Consider the following 19,784-nt stretch of genomic DNA (forward strand, 5'->3'; position numbering starts at 1 on the left):
ACAAGAATGACCAGAATCCCTTCCACCTCTATCCCGCAAAGCAGTCTCAGTAGTAACCTGAGAGGAGGAAAGGCATAAAGTAGCTGATACAGACCTCACGGGGCCACCAGCGCGTCAGTGGCGTCTACCCGAGAATCCCGGGAGCGGGCCACAACGCGCTGTACATTACTGTTGATACGGGACACCAACAGATCCCTATCTGGAGTGCCCCAACTAGTGCACAACTGGTGGAACACCTCCGGTGAAGAGACCAGAGAAAGCTGGAACAGGCATTCCGCCCATCGGAGGATGCCGGCCACTTCCCAGGCCGCAGGGGCACTTATGGTACCCCTCAGCAATTGACATAAGCCACGGCCGTGGCATTGTCCGATTGAAAGCGCACTGGACAATCTCGAAGACGTTCGGTCCAGCGAAAAGGCAAACCTGATCGCTCTCAGTTCCAGCACAGTAAGAGGCCAACCTGGAGACTTCCAAGGACAAGACTCCCTGAACAGAAAATCCACCGAGAACCCCTCCCCACCCGGATAGACTGACATCCATGGTAACAATAGACCAATAAATCGAAAAGGAGGGACTTCCCTGGAGTTAGCATCAGGGACTGAAGCCACCATATCAGTGACTCCCTGGGCACCAGGCTTAGCTGGATCGGATTGTCCAGGGAAATGTGATTATTGTTCCATTGGAGAAGGGTGTCCTTCTGGAGGATTCTCGTTTGGAATGAGTGAAAGGGACCGCCTCGAAGGACGACACCAGACAGTCCCAGAACTCACATACAGGCCCGAAGGGACGACTATTTGCCGGACAGCAAACGCTGATCGCAGTCCAGAGCTCGTGGAGTGTGTCCGAAGGAAGAAACACCCTGGCTAAGGGCGAGGCCAAGTCAGGCCCAGATAAGCCAGTCTCCCAGACCGACAGTCCCCGCTGTCACAACATTGCCAGAACTAGAGCCAAACACCTATGTGAAGACCCGAGGAGCAGAAGCGAGACCAAAGGGTAACGCCACAAATAGATAATGGGCCACTCCCACTGCAAAGCGCAGAAAACGTTGGTGTCCTGCGCATAGGGGATGTAAAGCCAGGAATCATGGATAGCCATGGATTCCAGAAAGTCTGATGCCGGGAGGTCACCACCGTGCGATGGATTCCATCTTGAAATTTTGAACCAGCACAAAACAATTCAGCTCCTTAAGTCCAGGATTGGACGCTGTCCTGAATCAAGGAGAGCCACGAGTCCGGGAACCGGCAAAGATGTCCCCCCACCCCAGATATGGGTGGGGGTGCACCTTCAGGCCGAAGTGGCCTTGTCCGCAGGTCTGGACAGATTTGATTCTTGTTTTCCAGAACAGGGTCGCTTGGAACCCACTGAGGGAGCCTTGAAAGACTTTGCCTCATCGACTGACCCTGAGGGACGAGAGAACTCCCTGTGTGCTGAAAAGGAGGGTCCTCGTCAGCGACGGGGGTCCTCACCCTTGGTAGCCTACGGGAGAAAGGTACTTTAACCCACAGTGAGACTTTGAAAAAGCCAGCCAAGGCAGCCCAAAACAGGCGATCCCCGGAGGGGAAGATCAGTTAAGCTATCATCCAACACTTCAGCCACAACATGCGCCGGAGGACCACTGCCCAAAAGGACAAACGGCCCAGCATGGGAGCAGTGTCCAAGGCAGGAGCACAAAGAACTGCAGCCCTTGCACCAGTTGGTCCAGCAGCTTCAAAACAGCAAGGGGGAGTAGTCTCCCCTCCAGGTCATGGCGTAGTAGCGTAGCCCATTCAGTCAAAGTGTGCGACACCAGGGCACCCAGAAACACCAGTCTTAAAGCAGACCCCGCCAGGGAGAACATAGTGCGGGACACAGATTCCGCCCTCCAATCCACAGGATGGCGGAACCTCCACCAGGATCACAGAGCTCCATGCAGTCTTCAGACCAGCGGATCCACCGAAGGTGGCACAGTCCACTTGTTCATGAGGGACCCTGCAAAATAATAGCACCTAGCATCCGCGCAGGCATCCCAGAGGAACGTTTTGGATGGTCCCAATCTTTGAGCATATTGGCCAAGTACGCAGGAAAAGGAAAAACCTCTGCTGCTCTGGAAGGCTCGTGAACGACAATGTACCCTGCGCCTCAGTCGCGTCCTCTAATTTAACAGTATCACTCACAGACACTAACAGTGCGTCCACCAGCACCTAGACTTGCGAGGCAGCAAGGACATCCTTACTATCAGAGGAGACAGGGCGCGAGGCAGAAGACCGACAGGGAGACCCGTGTCAGCAGCGACTAATGCAGACCCAGATTCTGAGGCATCAGATGAGGCAGGGGTAGGCGGAGGGCGTTTATTAGCACCTCGCCCTTTAAAGGCCACCTCCAGCCGGGACATGAAACCATTCCATGACCACCGAAAGTGCATCTATAGCCACCTGGGAGCCCGGGTGCCCTACAGCCACCTCGAGGGGGTCAGGTGGGAACACATGTTCAGCAGGGCCCATGTTACACCAGAGGAAAAAAACGTTTGTTTGTTTTTTTTATCGTCCTGTCGCGCTATAGCGCCCCCTAGTAGTCAGGCAGCGCGCACTAGAGACCCCCTCCCGCAGAGAGAAAGACCCCCAAGGCTCACCAACCCACAGCCAGATGTACCAGAAGGTCCAGAGTGTCTCAGCCACACGTGGCAGCAGCGATCCTCTTCCAAAGGAATGTCTGCAGAGTATTGCGCCCGGGTCTGGGGAGGGGCTCCACCCACATACACACCTCCAGGAACTCCCATACAGTCAAACTCATGCACTAAAATACGAGACGGGTGTACCAAGATGGCCACCGCCATGCAGAGCACATGTAGCCTACAAGAAAATGGCGGCCCACGGCGCTAAAGGGAACCCCCAGCCCCCCCACGGATCGATTGGCAGATGGGCCTGGAAAAACAGGTAGCAACCCCCCCCCGCACGATCGTTAGGCCGCCACCGGCGGCGCACCCCCCGCCCCCAGCTGCAGTCTGTAACCCAGATGCAGCCCCCTGGAGTCACATCCCAACATCACCAGTAGTGAGGGGGGCAGGGGCAGACAGGCTGGGGTGCGTCTCAGGACAGAGGGGAACCTCACCCTTGCTGTTTCGGAGCTGCTCTGACCATCCCAGTGAGGGGCCCGCATCCACCCCAGAACCCCTCTCCACCGAGGTGGGGGGGCTGTCGGCCAAAAAGAATGCTGCGACTCGGGCTCAGACCGGCCATAAGCGACCTGGCAAGACGTATAACTTGCGGGGGCCAGTCCCCGTCCAGTGGGACTATGTCGCGGTCCTGCACACGCTCGTTGGCCGGCTGGGGTGACCACTGGATCTCAACATCCAGCCCGTTGCCCAGATCGGCATAATTGCTTGCAGATCTCACAGGAACAATCCTAGCAGAAAAAAACTAGCTAAAAAAAAAAAAACATTATCTAAAAAAAGCTTACCAGGACCAGAGATCCCAGCAAGGAACTTAGGTCCTTACTCCTGACTAGGCAGAAAAAAACTGGCATCCTATAGCAGGAAGTGAGAGGGTATGCCCCCTGGGACTGCCCATAGGCGTAGCCAGAACTTTTTTTCTGCCTAGCCTCCTACTCCTGTAGGGGGCAGTATAACCCTACTGATCTCAATCAAGAAGTCTGCGTCTGTCAATGAGTGACAGAAAAAGGTATTTATTCCCCAAGCAAAACATGACTTTGTACTTGGTGGAGAAACCCTTGTTGGCAAGGACAAAGATAAGACATTTCTTGTAGTTATTGACGAGGTATGCACACATCTCTGGAGGGATATTGGTTCACTCTTCTTTACAGATCTTCTCTAACACCTTAAAAGGAGTTGTGAAGTCACGAAGGTTTTTTATCTTAATGCATTCTATGCATTAAGAAAAGAAGCCTTCTGTGTGCAGCAGCCGCACCAGCACCCCCCAATACTTACCTGAGCCCCTCTCTCTCCAGCGATGTCCACGAGTCCCTCGGCCATCCTGGGAGTCTCTCTCCTGATTGGCTGTGATACAGCTGTGGTGCCAATGGCACCCATGGCTGTCAAAGTCAGTGAGCCATTCAGGAGAGACGGGGCTGGGCCGAACGGCAGCTCCATGTCTGAATGGACACATGGAGCTGCAACTCGGCTAGGGTGCCCCGTAGCAAGCGGCTTTCTGTAGGGGCACTCGATAGGAGGGAGGGGCCAGGAGCAGGAACAAGGGACCCGAGAAGAGGAGGATCCGGGCTGCTCCGTGCAAAACCAACAGCCCAGAGGAGGTGAGTATAACAGGTTTGTTATAAAAATAAATAAAATACATGAGACTTTACAATTAATTTAAGGTTTATTTGCTGTCGCTTAGCAACTTGAAGTGTCAGCTCCCTCCATACATTTTCTATAGGATTACGGTCTTGTGTTTGGAGGAAGAAAAATGCTTACTATGACCCTAAGAACGCCATCCCTACAGTCAAGCACTGAGGTGGAAACATGATGCTTTAGGTGGTTTCTCTGCTAAAAAGGTAGAGGCCGACTTTGCCGCATTGAGGGACCAATGGACGGGGCCATGTATTGTAAAATCTTGGATGAAAACCTTCCCTCAACCATAACACTGAAGATGGGTCAATGATGGGCCTTCCAGCATGACAATCACTCAAAACATACCACCAAGGCAACATAGTCAGTTTCCAGATCTTAACCCTACAGAAAAAGTATGGAGGGCCTGAAACTTCAAGTTGCCAAGAGACAGCCAAGAAACCTTAAGGATTTAGAGAAGATCTGTAAAAAAAAAAAAAAAAAAAAAAAAAAAGTTGATCAAAATCCCTCCTGAGATGTGTACATACCTGGTCTCCAACTACAAGAAACATCTTACCTTTGTGCTTGCCAACAAGGGTTTCTCCACCAAGTACTAAGTCATGTTTTGCCTAGGGGTCGGATACTTATTTTATAGCATTTGTTTTTTTTCTGGATTTTTGGTTGATATTCTGTTTCTACGATTTAAAATAAACCTACGATAAACATTATAGAGCCTTCATTTCTTTGTACACTGAACAAAATTATAAAAACGCAACACTTTTGTTTTTCATGAGTTGAACTCAAAGATCTAAAACTTTTTCTATGTGCACAAAAGGCCTATTGCTCTCAAATATTGTTCACAAATCTGTCTAAACCTGTGTTAGTGAGCAACTTCTTTGCCAAGATAATGCATCCACCTCACAGGCATATCAAGATGCTAATTAGACAGCATGATTATTGCACAGGTGTGCCTTAGGCTGGCCAGTGGCCACAATAAAAGGCCACTCTAAAATGTGCAGTTTTATCACACAGCACAATGCCACTGATGTCACAAGTTTTGGCGGACCGTGCAATTGGCATGATGACTGTATGTATGTCCACCAGAGCTGTTGCCTGTGAATTAAATGTTCATTTCTCTACCATAAGCCATCTCCAAAGGCATTTCAGAGAATTTGGCAGTACATCCAACCGGCCTCACAATCGCAGACCACGTGTAACCACACCAGCTCAGGACCTCCACATCCAGCATCTTCACCTCCAAGATCATCTGAGACCAGCCACCCGGACAGCTGCTGCAACAATAGGTTTGAATAACCAAAGAATTTCTGCACAAACTGTCAGAAACCGTCTCAGGGAAGCTCATCTGCATGCTTGTCATCCTCATTGGGGTCTCGACCTGACTGAAATTTGTCGTTGGAACGGTCTTCAGTGGGAAAATGCTCACATTTGATGGCGTCTGGCACTTTGGAGAAGTGTTCTCTTCACGGATGAATCCCAATTTTCACTGTGCAGGGCAGATGGCAGACCGTGTGTATGGCATTGTGTGGGTGAGCAGTTTGCTGATGTCAACATTGTGGATCGAGTGGCCCATGGTGGCGGTGGGGTTATGGTATGGACAGGCGTATGTTATGGACAATGAACACAGGTGCATTTTATTGATGGCATTTTGAATGCACAGAGATACCGTGACGAGATCCTGAGGCCCATTTTTGTACCATACATCCATGACCATCGCCTCATGTTGCAGCATGATAATGCATGGCCCCATGTTGCAAGGAGCTGTACACAATTCATGGAAGCTGAAAACATCCCAGTTCTTGCATGGCCAGCATACTCACTGGACATGTCACCCATGGAGCATGTTTGGGATCCTCTGGATCGGCGTATATGACAGCGTGTTCCAGGTCCTGCCAATATCCAGCAACTTCACACATCCATTGAAGCCATTGAAGAGGAGTGGACCAACATTCCACAGGCCACAATCAACAATCTGATCAACTGTATGCGAAGGAGATGCGTTGCACTGCCTGAGGCAAATAGTGGTCACACCAGATACTGACTGATTTTCAGACCCCCCAATACAGTAAAACTGCACATTTTAGAGTGGTTTATGGTGGCCAGCCTAAGGCACACCTATGCAATAATCATGTTGTCTAATCAGCATCTTGATATGCCACACCTGTGAGGCGGATGGATTATCTCGGCAAAGGAGAAGTGCTCACTAACACAGATTTAGACAGATTTGTGAATATTTGAGAGAAATAGGCCTTTTGTGTACATAGAAAAAGTCTTAGATCTTTGAATTCAGCTCATAAAAAATGGGGGCAAAAACAATAGTATTGCGTAATTTTGTTCAGTGTAAGTGGGCAAACTTACAAAATCTGCAGGGGATCAAATAAATATTTCACCCAATATTATATACAGTGCCTTGCGAAAGTATTCGGCCCCCTTGATCTTTAAGACCTTTTGCCACATTCAGGCTTCAAACATAAAGATATAAAACTAATTTTTTTGTGAAGAATCAACAAGTGGGACACAATCATGAAGTGGAACGAAATTTATTGGATATTTCAAACTTTGTTAACAAATAAAAAACTGAAAAATTGGGCGTGCAAAATTATTCAGCCCCTTTACTTTCAGTGCAGCAAACTCTCTCCAGAAGTTCAGTGAGGATCTCTGAATGATCCAATGTTGACCTAAATGACTAATGATGATAAATAGAATCCACCTGTGTGTAATCAAGTCTCCGTATAAATGCACCTGCACTGTGATAGTCTCAGAGGTCCGTTTAAAGCGCAGAGAGCATCATGAAGAACAAGGAACACACCAGGCAGGTCCGAGATACTGTTGTGAAGTTTAAAGCCCGATTTGAATACAAAAAGATTATCCCAAGCTTTAAACATCCCAAGGAGCACTGTGCAAGCGATTATATTGAAATGGAAGGAGTATCAGACCACTGCAAATCTACAAAGACCTAGCCGTCCCTCTAAACTTTCAGCTCATACAAGGAGAAGACTGATCAGAGATGCAGCCAAGAGGCCCATGATCACTCTGAATGAACTGCAGAGATCTACAGCTGAGGTGGGAGACTCTGTCCATAGGACAACAATCAATCAGTCGTATACTGCACAAATCTGGCCTTTATGGAAGAGTGGCAAGAAGAAAGCCATTTCTTAAAGATATCCATAAAAAGTGTTGTTTAAAGTTTGCCACAAGCCACCTGGGAGACACACCAAACATGTGGAAGAAGGTGCTCTGGTCAGAGGAAACCAAAATCGAAACTTTTTGGCAACAATGCAAAATGTTATGTTTGGCGTAAAAGCAACACAGCTCATCACCCTGAACACACCATCCCCACTGTCAAACATGGTGGTGGCAGCATCATGGTTTGGGCCTGCTTTTCTTCAGCAGGGACAGGGAAGATGGTTAAAATTGATGGGAAGATGGATGGAGCCAAATACAGGACCATTCTGGAAGAAAACCTGATGGAGTCTGCAAAAGACCTGAGACTGGAACGGAGATTTGTCTTCCAACAAGACAATGATCCAAAACATAAAGCAAAATCTACAATGAAATGGTTCACAAAAACATATCCAGGTGTTAGAATGGCCAAGTCAAAGTCCAGACCTGAATCTCTCGATGTGCAAAACTGATAGAGCCATACCCCAAGCGACTTAAAGCTGTAATCGCAGCAAAAGGTGGTGCTATAAAGTATTAACTTAAGGGGGCTAAATAATTTTGCACACCCAATTTTTCAGTTTTTTTTTTTGTTAAAAAAAGTTTAAAATTCCCAATAAATTTCGTTCCACTTCATGATTGTGTCCCACTTGTTGATTCTTCACAAAAATTACACTTTTATATCTTTATGTTTGAAGCCTGAAATGTGGCAAAAGGTCGAAAAGTTTAAGGGGGCCGAATACTTTCGCAAGGCACTGTATGTATGTATGTATGTATGTATGTATGTATGTATATATACACACATACACACATATATATATATATATATATATATATATATATATATATATATATACATATACACACATACATACATACACACACACACACACACACACACACACACACACACACACACAGTACAAAAGTTTTAGGCAGGTGAAGAAATGCTGTAAAGCAGATGTGTCAAAATTTCACTGCGGGCAAAATCAGCATTATGTTTGCCCTCAAAGGGCTCATATCTGGAAGACTACATAAAATGTATGTAGGCCTTTTATTCTGATATAATAGATGCTCAACCACGCCTACACTGCCAAACCACATAGATGGTGGAAGTGGCTAAATTGCAGTAACAGTGGGATCTTAAAGATAAAAATACCAGGAGTGTGTAATGTGCAGAGTTTAGGGGTGGGATATGCACAAAGTGCAGGATTGAGGAGTGTGCTACATACAGAGTACAGGGTTTAGGGGTGTGCTATGCACCACTGTGAGTGCAGGGTAGGCAGGGATCTGGGAGAGCCACCAAAAGGAAAGCTGTCCTTGGAAACACAGAAGGCTTCTGTGTTTACAAGTGACATTGGTGAGCAACAAGTGGAGGACCGGAGCCAGAAGTGGCAGAACGGATTTCCGGCTGAAAAAAAGCCCTTGGTGCAAGGGTCAAATGAAATGGCCTGGAGGGCCAGGTTCAGCCAATAGGCTTAGTGTTTCACACATGTGCTGTAAAAGTAAGAATGCTTTCAAAAATATATATATTTTGTGTATTTTTTTTTTTTCAATTTACAAAATGCAAAGTGAGCAAATAGAAGAAAAACTTAAATCAAATGAACATATATAGTGTGACTACCCTTCAAACCAGCAGCAGTTCTTACACTTGCACAAATCCAGGTATTTTGTAAGATTAGAGTCAGGTGTATGATTAAACAATTATACCATAATTATACAATCATAACATATATCCACGGTTGGGGGATCCCTGGTGTAGAAGGCTTAGGATTGGGTAAGGAAAAGCCAAACTCTGCTACTAAGGTGAGGTTGTGGAAGACCGTTTCATGTCACAGATTATACATGTAGTTATACAACATCAGCAAGTTCTCTCCCAGACAAAGATTTCAAAGCAGACTGGGGTTTCAAGTTGTGCTGTTCAAAAGCACAAAGAAACGGGCAACACCGAGGACCATAGACGTAGTGGTCAGCCAAGAAAAAAAAAAAAAAAACTTACTGCAGTTGATGAAAGCCACATCAGGTTTACTTCCCATCAACATCAGAACATGTCCAGCAGTGCCATCAGGAACTAGTGGGACCCAGGTATGCCGGAGCTACTGTCCGGAGAAGTCTGGCCAGTAACAGTGGTCTTTAAAAAAATGTAGCCAAAAAGCCATACCTTCAACATAGAAAAATAACTAAGCAACTAAACGCAACTATGTATGAAAACATAGTAACTGGGGCTCTGGGCTGAGGAGTCAAAATGTGAAATATTTGGCTTTTAACAGGAGGCAGTTTGTTCACTGAAGGGTTGGAGCGTAGTACAATAATGAGTGTCTGCAGACAACAGTGAAGCATGGTGGAGGTTCCATGGAAGTATGAGGCTGAATTTCTGAAAATGGCGTTGGAGATTTGGTCAGGATCAATGGTATCCTCGATGCAGAGAAATAGAGGCAGATATTTATCCATCATGCCATACCATCAGGGAGGTGTGTGATTTGCCCCAGATTTATTCTACAGCAGAACAACGATCCCCCAAACATAGCCAAGGTCATTAGAACTATCTTCGGTATAAAGAAGAACAAGGAGTCCTGGGAGTGATGGTCTGGCCCCCACAGAGCCCTGATCTCATCATCAAAGTCAATCTGGGATTCCATGAAAAGACAGAAGGATTTGAGGCAGCCTACATCCACAGAAGATCTGTGGTTAGTTCACCCAGATGTTTGGAACAACCTACCTGCAGAGTTCCTGTGTGCAAGTGTACCTAGAAGAATTGATGTGGTTTTGAAGGCAAGGGTTGGTCACGCCAATCATTGATTTGATTTGGATTTCTCTTCTGTTCATTTACTTTCCATTTTATTAATTGATAAAAATAAACTATTAACACTTGTATTTCTGAAAGCATTCCTAATTTACAACATTTATTTATAGACACAGCACATTTATTAGGTTACTTAGTTCTGAGTTTGCTCAGCGTCTTGAAACAGCCAGTTATATGGACAACTGTATTTTAAGTGGTTGTAGAGGCAGAATGTTTTTTTATTTTAATGCATTCATGCATTAGGATAAAAAAAAAAAAAAAAAAACTTCTGTGTGCAGCAGCCCCCATAATACTTACCTGAGACTAGACCCCCCTAATACTTACCTCTAGATATAGCGGTGTTGCACGAGAGATTTAGCTGTCTGGAACTCTCCTCCACATGGGCTGAGACAGCAGCGTGGCACCAGTGGCTTCCACTGCTGTGACAGTGAGCCAATGAGGAGAGAAATGGGCGGGGCCAGGGCATGGCTCTGTATCTGAATGGACACAGGGAGCTGCGGCTCAGCTCGGGTGCCCCCATAGCAAACTGCTTGAGTACGCGACTGGACTCTATCTTAACAGGAGATCGTCCAGATAACCCAAGACCACAATGCCCTGTGCCTGTAACAGGCCCAGAACCGGCGCCAACACCTTGGTAAAGACCCTTGGAGCCGAAGCGAGACCAAAGGGTAACGCCACAAACTGATAATGATCCTCCGCGATAGCAAACCGGAGGTACCTCTGATGACCCTCGAAAATGGGGATGTGTAGATACGCATCCTTCAGGTCAATAGTGGCCAGGAATTCTCCCGGACTCAGAGAGGCCACCACCGAGCGAAGCAATTCCATGCGGAACTTTCGAACGTGCACGAAGCGGTTCAGAGCTTTCAAGTCCAGAATCGGACGCACTTTGCCCTCCTTTCTGGGCACAGTGAACAGATTTGTGTAAAACCCCCGAAACCTGTCCCGATGAGGCACCGGGATGATTACCCCCTGAGCGAGGAGATCCTGTACCGCTTGATGCAGATCTTGTAACCGCCCTGGGGTCAAATGAAGATTTGAGGGAAAGAATCTGTCTGCCGTCCGTGAAAGAAATTCGATCTTGTACCCCGATCGAATGATTTCCGGAACCCACCTGTCCTGAACTCAGAGCAGCCAAGGTTGGAGGAAACTGCGCAAACGTCCCCCCACCCCTGAAATGAGTGAGGGCGCCCCTTCAGGCAGAGGCGGACGGAGCCGCCGCACCAGCATGGCCGAATTTTTGTTTGCCGGCCCAGGGCTTTCTCTGGCCACCCTGGCCCTTGAAGGGTTTCCCCTTGTACTGTGTCTTGAAGGCACGAAAGGACCCCTGATTAGGTTTAGAGGCGGGACTCTGCTTGCCACGGAAAAATTTGCCCTTAGGATTCTGGGGCAGCAGAGTACTCTTGCCCCCAGTGACTCCCTTAACCAATTCATCCAGGGATTCACCAAAAAGGCGAGACCCCGCATAGGGAATGTCAGCCACCGCCTTTCTAGATTTCTGGTCAGCCGACCAGCTCTTCAACCATATCAGTCGACGGTTAAGCACCGCGACACTGGACAGGCGCGCAGCCAAAAGGGGCCTCATTTAAGTCCGCATCGCACAAATACATGACCCCTTGATAAATCTGGTCCACCATCTCCACGGTAGTGGGGGGAGCAGAATCAGCCACGAGGGTGCGTCTGAGCACCTTGGTCCAATCCGCCACAGCCTGAGCCGCCATGACAGAGGCGAAAATAGGCTTGAGCATGGAACCCGCCACCACATAGGAGTGGCGGGCAAGTGATTCCAGTCTCCTATCCGTAGGATCCCTAAATACCAGAGAATCTTCGGTAGGAACCAAAGTAGCCTTGTTCAATCTGGCTAAAGTGTGATCCACTTGAGGAGCCACACACCAGCGTGCAACCGTAGAAGACTCAAAAGGATAGAGAAGTTGAAACCTTTTAGGCACCGTGAAGGTGTGTTTCAAATTGCGCCATTGCTCATTCACAGTGTGATGAAACTCAGCGAGGCAGGGAAAAACCTGCGCCGTCTTGCGGGTTCTGTGTGTACCAAAAGATGACACAATGCCCGGAGGATTGGGCTCATCCTCTAAATGTAGTGTTTCTTTAATGGCAGAAATCAGCGCGTCCATAGCTGCGCATTCCTCTGGCGTCCCAGGGGGGGAATCATCCACCCCTGTAACCTCCGCCTCCCCCTCAGACTTTTGCGGGTCCTGAGAAGAGCAAGACCCTGAAAGGGGTATGCTACCTACAGCAACCATGTCACATTCAGAATCCGAAGAAAAATAAATCCTAGGCCTTTTTCTAGCAGCACGTTCAGACATCAGCACATCCATTTTGGACACCAAAGTCGCCACAACAGCAGCCAAATTAGTGAGAGTAGAGGATTCAGAAGAACTTGAATCCCCCACCAAGGCTGGAGGGAATTTGCTGTCCTGGGATTCCATTGCAAAAAAAGTTTTTTTTTTTTTTTTTTAGTAAGGTACTGGCCCTTTAAGCGCTCCGCGGACCCCGCTACAATGACTGTGGAACACAGACCCCCCCCGCAGGGACAAATTGAAGCCAGGAAGATTGCACAATGGAGGAAAAGAAAAGGACAGCAGGACAGAGCCCCACAAATGTTACCAGCTCCTTCGGTCGCTCCTGAGTAAAAGAAGGAAGTGATGTCACCGCAGAGACTGAACTGAGGCTGCAGGCTAAGGAAACATGGATGCCTATGCAAAGCAATGGGAGGCTTCGGCAAAATGCCCGCCGACATGTGCTCGGAACAATCGTTGCCACACACAAGATGGGGCCGCAAGGTGCCAAAATACACCACATACAACGCTGTATAAGTGCCCACAGTGAAGCCAGACATGCTGCCCACACCTAAAATGGCGGACCGGTGGTTTTTAACCCCGCAGCGGTCGCCGCACGTGTTTGTACCTCCAAGCACCCTCAAGTGACACAGGAGAGGGATCCCCCAAAACCCCACACAGCGCTGGCTGTGAGAGAAAAGACCCCCGCAGGGACCGGGATCAGGGAGCCCAAAACGCACAGACATAGGGGACACCACAGACACACAGGACTGCCGACCCCAGACAGAGGCCCCACACAGAGTGTACTTACCTGTACCCAATGGCGTGGGGTGCCTCATATCAACAGGAAACCGCCCACCCTCAGATGGCAGAGGAGTGCCGTCAGCCAAAAACGCAGGACACCAGTAGTGCACGGACGAACCGTGCATGTTTCTGGTGAGGAAGCCACCTCACAAGGCTGCATCCCTGAGGACAGGGATGGGTCGTTTGTGAGGCCAGGGCGAACACATAGCCTATTAAATGCTCAATGGCGGGCTGGGATTCCATCTGACCCTCTGTCCTTGAGAACCAGGACGGCCAGTCCGATTCCCAGCTCCGCAAACGCCGTCTTCATCCGAAGATCCGACTAGCTAACGCTGACAAAATAAACAGCTAGTAATGCAAAGAAAAAAATGGATTTTTGTAAAATCTTACCGTAAAATCCTTTTCTCTTAGCTCATTGACAGACTTAGTCCTCGGTGAATCAGCACCTTCGGGTTATGTTGCCTCACAAAGCAGTGTTTAGAGAATTTAACCTAACCCAACTCCAAAACAGAGGGGCGGGTACTATGTCTGTCAATGAGCTAAGAGAAAAGGATTTTACGGTAAGATTTTACAAAAATCCATTTTTCTCTATCGCTCATTGACAGACGTAGTCCTCGGTGAATCAGCACCTTCGGGACGTCCCAAAGCAGTACCACAAATGAGGGGTGGGAGAAATGGAAATTAAATCCAATCTAGAAGGCCCAACCGGTGCCAACTAGAAGTTTTACAATGCTCATCCTCAATGATGAGACTCAACAAAAATCTTTCAACAGAAAAAAACCTCGAGGTAGACCTCCGGTCTCCTCAAATTGCGGCCTGCAAAACCTTGCTGCCAAATGAGGCATCCGCCGATGCCATCACATCAATTTTATAAAATTTTGTAAAGGTATGTACCGACGACCAGGTGGCCGCCTTACATACCTGGACCACTGACGCCTGATGGCGAAAGGCCCAGGAGGTACTGAGCGCTCGAGTGGAGTGCGCCCTAACAGGGAACGGAGGACTCCGACCCTTAATAGAATAAGCCTGTACCACCGTCTGTCTAATCCATTTGGCGATAGTCGCGGCAGATGCAGGCAACCCCTTTCTGGGGCCATCCGTGATCACAAAGAGTGAATCCGTCTTACGGAACGTTTCCGTAGCCTTCAGGTATACCCTGATTGCCCGAACCACATCCAAGGAATGCAACGCGTGTTCCCGATGACGATTGGGCTGAGGACACAAGGAAGGTAGTACAATATCTTCATTCAGATGAAAATCTGAAACCACCTTAGGAAGAAAGGATGGCTTAGGATGAAGTACTACCTTATCCCTATGAATCACTAAGTATGGGGACTGGCATGATAAAGCAGCCAGTTCTGACACCCTGCGTGCAGAAGTGATAGCCACCAAGAAGGCCACCTTCTGGGATAAAGTAAGCAAGGGAATCTCCCTGATGTTTTCAAAAGGAGGTTTCTGTAGAACCGACAAAACCAAATTAAGATCCCAAGGCGGTAAGGGCGCGCGGCCTGGTGGAGCCAGGTGCCGCACCCCCTGGATGAAATTCCGCACCAAGGACTTGGTAGCTAAAGGTTTCTGAAAGAATATTGCTAATGCTGAAACTTGACCCTTGATGGTGCTCAAGGCTAGTTTCTGCTCAACCCCTTTTTGCAAAAAGGCCAATATTCGAGTCACCGAATAGGTACGTGGAGGAAATCCTAAAGATTCGCACCACGCGATATAAGTCTTCCATGTGTGATAATAGACTCTGCTGGAAGTCGCTTTCCTTGCTTTAATAAGGGTAGGAATGACTGAAGCTGACAACCCTCTGTCCTTCAGTACTTGGGTCTCAATGGCCAGGCCATTAAAACCAGCGACTGTAAAGCACGATGGTAGATTGGTCCTTGAGACCGCAGATACTCCCTGAGACGAAGTTCCCACGGAACGTCCGCGACTAGCAAGTCCAAGTCGGCCAGGCCGGCTTGACGAGGCCAGCCTAGAATTTCTAGGACCACTGGCGCTGACTGGATCTGAACCAGGCATCCCTAGAGCTATCTGGCCCCGACCATCCGAGAAAGTCTGGTCGTTTTCTGTTCCCACACATTTATCAGACACCTGATTCCTATCAGGAACGGTGATCTTTCCTGGTTGAACCTCAGGGACCGAAGTCACCTGGCTAGAGGCTTCTTGGTCTGTCTGGTCAACCAGATCCGATTCCTGTGGGGAATTGAGACTAATCTTAGGAAAAGGTAAAGGAAATGGTAAAGGAAAAGATCTGTTCAGGGAACGGTGACTACCGCTCCCTGTAGTACTTAAATGTTGGAAGGGAAGAATCGCACCGGTAGCAGTGGTCGATGCTCGATCTAATGTCCTGAATACCGGTGAAAACGTCCCCCCACCCTCAACCCGGGTGGGGGCGCACCTTCAGGCTGTGTAATCCTTTGCTTCGGGTTTGGCTGAGTCGGTCCTCTGTTTGTCCGACCAGCCCTTCTTGAACCCTCCTGGAGGAGTCTTGCCTTTCCCGCTTGTTCCAGCCGGGCGTGCGAACCCTTTATGGGCGGTAAAGAAAGGTCCTCGCTTGTTACAAGGTCCTTTAGCTTTAGCAGCCTGTGGCAAGAAAGTGCTCTTGCCCCCAGTGGCATCCTTAATGATCTCATCTAGGGTGGCCCCAAATAGGCGATTCCCCTGAAAGGGGAGATTCGTCAAGGTCTTTTTGGAACCTAGGTCTGCTGACCAGCATTTTAACCACAGCACACGTCTGAGGATTACCGCTGACATAGATGCATGCCCTAATAGGGGGGTAGCATCCAAGGCTGCGTCACAGACAAACTGTAGCCCTTGTATAATCTGTTCCATCAAATCAGATGTTCCCAGGGGGATATCTTTTCCCCTCAGGTCTTGGAGTACCAATCTCGCCCATTCCGTTAGTGTCTGGGAAACTAGACCAATAACAATTACTGGTCTAAATGCTGACCCTATCAGGGAGAAGATAGTGCGGGACTCCGCTTCCACCTTTCGATCCACCGGATCGTTAAAGGACGAAGTGTCCTCCACTGGGATAACCGTGGCTTTATTCAGCCTGGAAATAGGTGGATCCACAACTGGTGGTACCGTCCATTTCTTACTGAGGGATTCCTCAAACGGATAGCGTCTAGCAATACGCTTGGAAATAGTAAAGGTACGCTTAGAATGTTCCCATTCTTCTTTAATTTTATTACCAAAACACTTGGGTACAGGAAAAACCTTCACCGTTTTGATGGGCTTGTTAGTACCAAAGGGAATCTCTGTTTCAGTTGCCTCTGCCGGTAAAACCTCAAGTCTTAAGGTTTCCCGCACCGCCACAACTAGTGCGTCCACCAATGCTTCTTCCCGAATTATGGCGGAAGAATGAACGTCCTCCTCACTGTCTGAGGGAACTTTACCTGAGACAACAGCCCTTGCAGAGGGACCTGCAGCTGCAGTGACCATCTCTGAATCTGAGTCAGAGGTGTCAGATGATATAGGGGTAGGCGGGGGTCGCTTTCTTGACCCCCGTCCCTGACAGGCCGTCTCCACCCGAGCCACCAAAGACTCCAAAACTGATGTAAATGCGTCTATACTCTGTGCACCGGCGGGTCCCGTGGTCCCCTCGAGGAAAAAAGGTGGGGGTGCTTGTGTGGCAGGACAATTCAATCCAAAATAAAACAAAGCCCCTCAGTGTTAGCTGCTCAGGGACCCCTATCGAGCGAGAGAGAGAGAGAGAGATAGACCCCCAGGCTCACCACTTGATGCTCAGAGTTTTCCACTGCACTTGTCTCAGCACTGTCTCGAATCGACAGGAAGTCTCTTGGCTGGCTGCCCGGGAAGAAAGGAGGCGGCTCCGCCCCTCCATACGCCTTCCGGCGCCTCCCCTAGCTCCACGAGGTGTTTGGATCACCTCAAACATGGCCGCCCCATGCTGGAGACACGAGGCTACGCCAAAATGGCGGCCTCGTGCGATCTAGCAAGCAATGGCGGCGGTTGTACCGAATAGCGGCGTGAGCATCACAACACCTTCTCTACATGGGGAATTAGCCTGGTCGGCGGTTCCGGACCCTGGCGGACCGCATGGCCGTCGGAAGGCCTGCTATTGCTGGAGACCTGACTTGGAAAGCAGTCTACATGTCCGTGGCTTCTGACTGGTAGGATACTTATATTATCACAGTAAGATTACCGTACTGCCACTGATTACAATCTTTTAACATATTTTCAATTAGATTGTCAGCTCCCAAACCAAGCCTCCTGGCTTTTTGCACATAAAAATCACACTCAAAGTAGGGGGATCTGTGCCATGTTATAGGATAGAGGGGAACTCATCCTTACCATACAGAGAGGGGCCCGCGTTCACCACAAGAACCGTCAGGGGGAAAGGGGGAACATACTACTCACCATACCGGAACCAGGCGGGCGCCAACTCCTGACAGTACCCCTCTCCACCGGGGCGGGAGGGCTGTCGACCAATACGGACGCCGTGACTCATGGTCCTTGGCGTTTCAGCGAGACGTTTAACTCGCAGGGTCAGTCCCTCCAGTGGGACTATGTCGCGGCCGACCCAGCGCGGAGCTATGGCCTGCACGCGCTCGTAGGCTGAACTGGGGTGACCACCGGATCTCAACATCCAGCCCGTCGCCCAGTTCAGCTTTCTTGCTTGAAGATCTCACAGGAACACTGGAGAAAAAAAAGCGGTCTAAAAAATCTTTTTAAGAAAAAAATCCTGCCAGGACCGAAGATCCCAGCAAGGTATCTAGGTCCTTACTCCTGACTAGAAAGAAAAAAACTGATTTGCTGTGGCAGAGAGAGAGAGGATATACCCTCGGGGACTGCCCCCTAGGGTGTGGCCAGAGCATTTTATTTCCTGTCTAGTCCTACTCCTGTGGAGGCAACATAACCCGAAGGTGCTGATTCACCGAGGACTACGTCTGTCAATGAGCGATAGAGAAAATGACATTTCCAGAAAATAAAATCATAAAATAGAAGAAGAAGGCTGAGACTGTAGCCCCAGCACAGGGAAGCCTGACTACTCCTGAACTAGGCAGAAGACAAACTGGGTTGGGATGGCTATTGCAGGGGGGAGGGGGGTATTGGACCAGCCCCCATGGGTGTGTCTATGTAAATGCTTTTGTTTTAACAAGTCTTTTGCCTAGCTACTCCTAAGGAGAGGAAGTCAATACCCCATTGGTGAAGACTGTATGAGTGGGCGGCGACTGTCGGAGGACATAAGAGAAATACAAGACTTTAGTATCACTTTAAAGTCTAATTAAGAAAACATATTTTTTTTTTTTTCTTTTGAGTTTTGGATAGCCTGGAGAAAAGTTAGAACCACTGCCAGGTTTTATGGATGTCTATGCCCCCTTTAGGAAGATTCTATTTGTCCTGTTTCCCGTTATCATTAAAAGGGAAAAACAAAAAATCCCAAGTTTTGGGTTGACATTAGCACAGTAATCTTCCAATGGGGACAGTGACCCTGATGACACCCATAGATTTCAAGACAAATACAGTCTCCTGCGCTTGAGTGCTGTGTTAAATGGATGGCTAACTGGCTTCTAGGATCTTGCTGCCCTCTCAGGACGATGGGTATCCATACAGACTGCAAACATAGAAAACAAGAGAAGGGCGTGCCGAAATAGCGCATCATCATAAGACATTTATTGAAAAATAAAAAAAACATGCCACACATAGTACTCATAGAGCCCTGTGATGAAGAGGGTTCTCCCTTGAAACATGAGCCCCATCACCAGGGACGCCTTCCAGTCCTCCTGCTTTATCGAAAAGTACTTATTTTCTGGGGGGTCTCCGGATTGCAAAAAGAAACCTTTCCCATGTTTCCTATTAGCATATGTTTGTGAGTACTGTGTATGGCATGTGTTTTAATCTTTCAATAAAGGCCTCATGATATTGCGCTAGGTCGGTGTGCCCTTCTCGTTTTCTATGTTGACACGCATAAATTACCTAGGGGGATTTCTTCTCACTTTCTGTTTTGGCAATGGGACAGGAAGTGAAGGAAATACAGAAATCAGGGTAGCAGCAAGGTGCCTGGAGCTGGAACACAGAGTGAATGAAAGAAACTGTACTGTGAGCAGAGTAAAAAATAAACACTTAATATGTCATTTTACCAAGCTAGTCATTCGACTGCAGAAAGCTATTGGAAATACCATGGATTTAGGATCCTTACCCGTAGCAGCTTCAACAAATAGAATTTCACACAGGCTCCAGCAAAGCTCCATGGCAGACAGTATAGAGAGCTAAAACAAATCAAAATGATACATATTTTCAGATAAATAAAATCAAAATAACTTTTTGTTTTTTTTTTAAACTTGGAAGCTGTGGTGCAGCAATTAGCATTGATTACCTGAAGTACTAGTGTTCTGTTTGGATCCCATAAGAACTTGTGTTTCTCCTGCGTTTATGAGTGGGTAATATAGCCTTTTTTTTTGGTGCATGTCAGTAT

General features: G+C 48.2%; 1 protein-coding gene across 1 annotated transcript in view; it reads right to left on the reverse strand.

The window, feature by feature from the left end:
- Positions 1-19,784, reverse strand: part of NUP85 (nucleoporin 85) — a 231,098-nt gene that overhangs the window by 124,592 nt on the left and 86,722 nt on the right. The window contains exon 6 of the mRNA XM_082271221.1: positions 19,509-19,578. Coding sequence (XP_082127347.1) covers positions 19,509-19,578 — 70 coding nt within the window. The remainder of the gene's footprint in view (positions 1-19,508; positions 19,579-19,784) is intronic.

The sequence above is a fragment of the Pelophylax lessonae genome (genome assembly GCF_965119305.1).
Source record: "Pelophylax lessonae genome assembly, chromosome: 11".
NCBI lineage: Eukaryota > Metazoa > Chordata > Amphibia > Anura > Ranidae > Pelophylax > Pelophylax lessonae.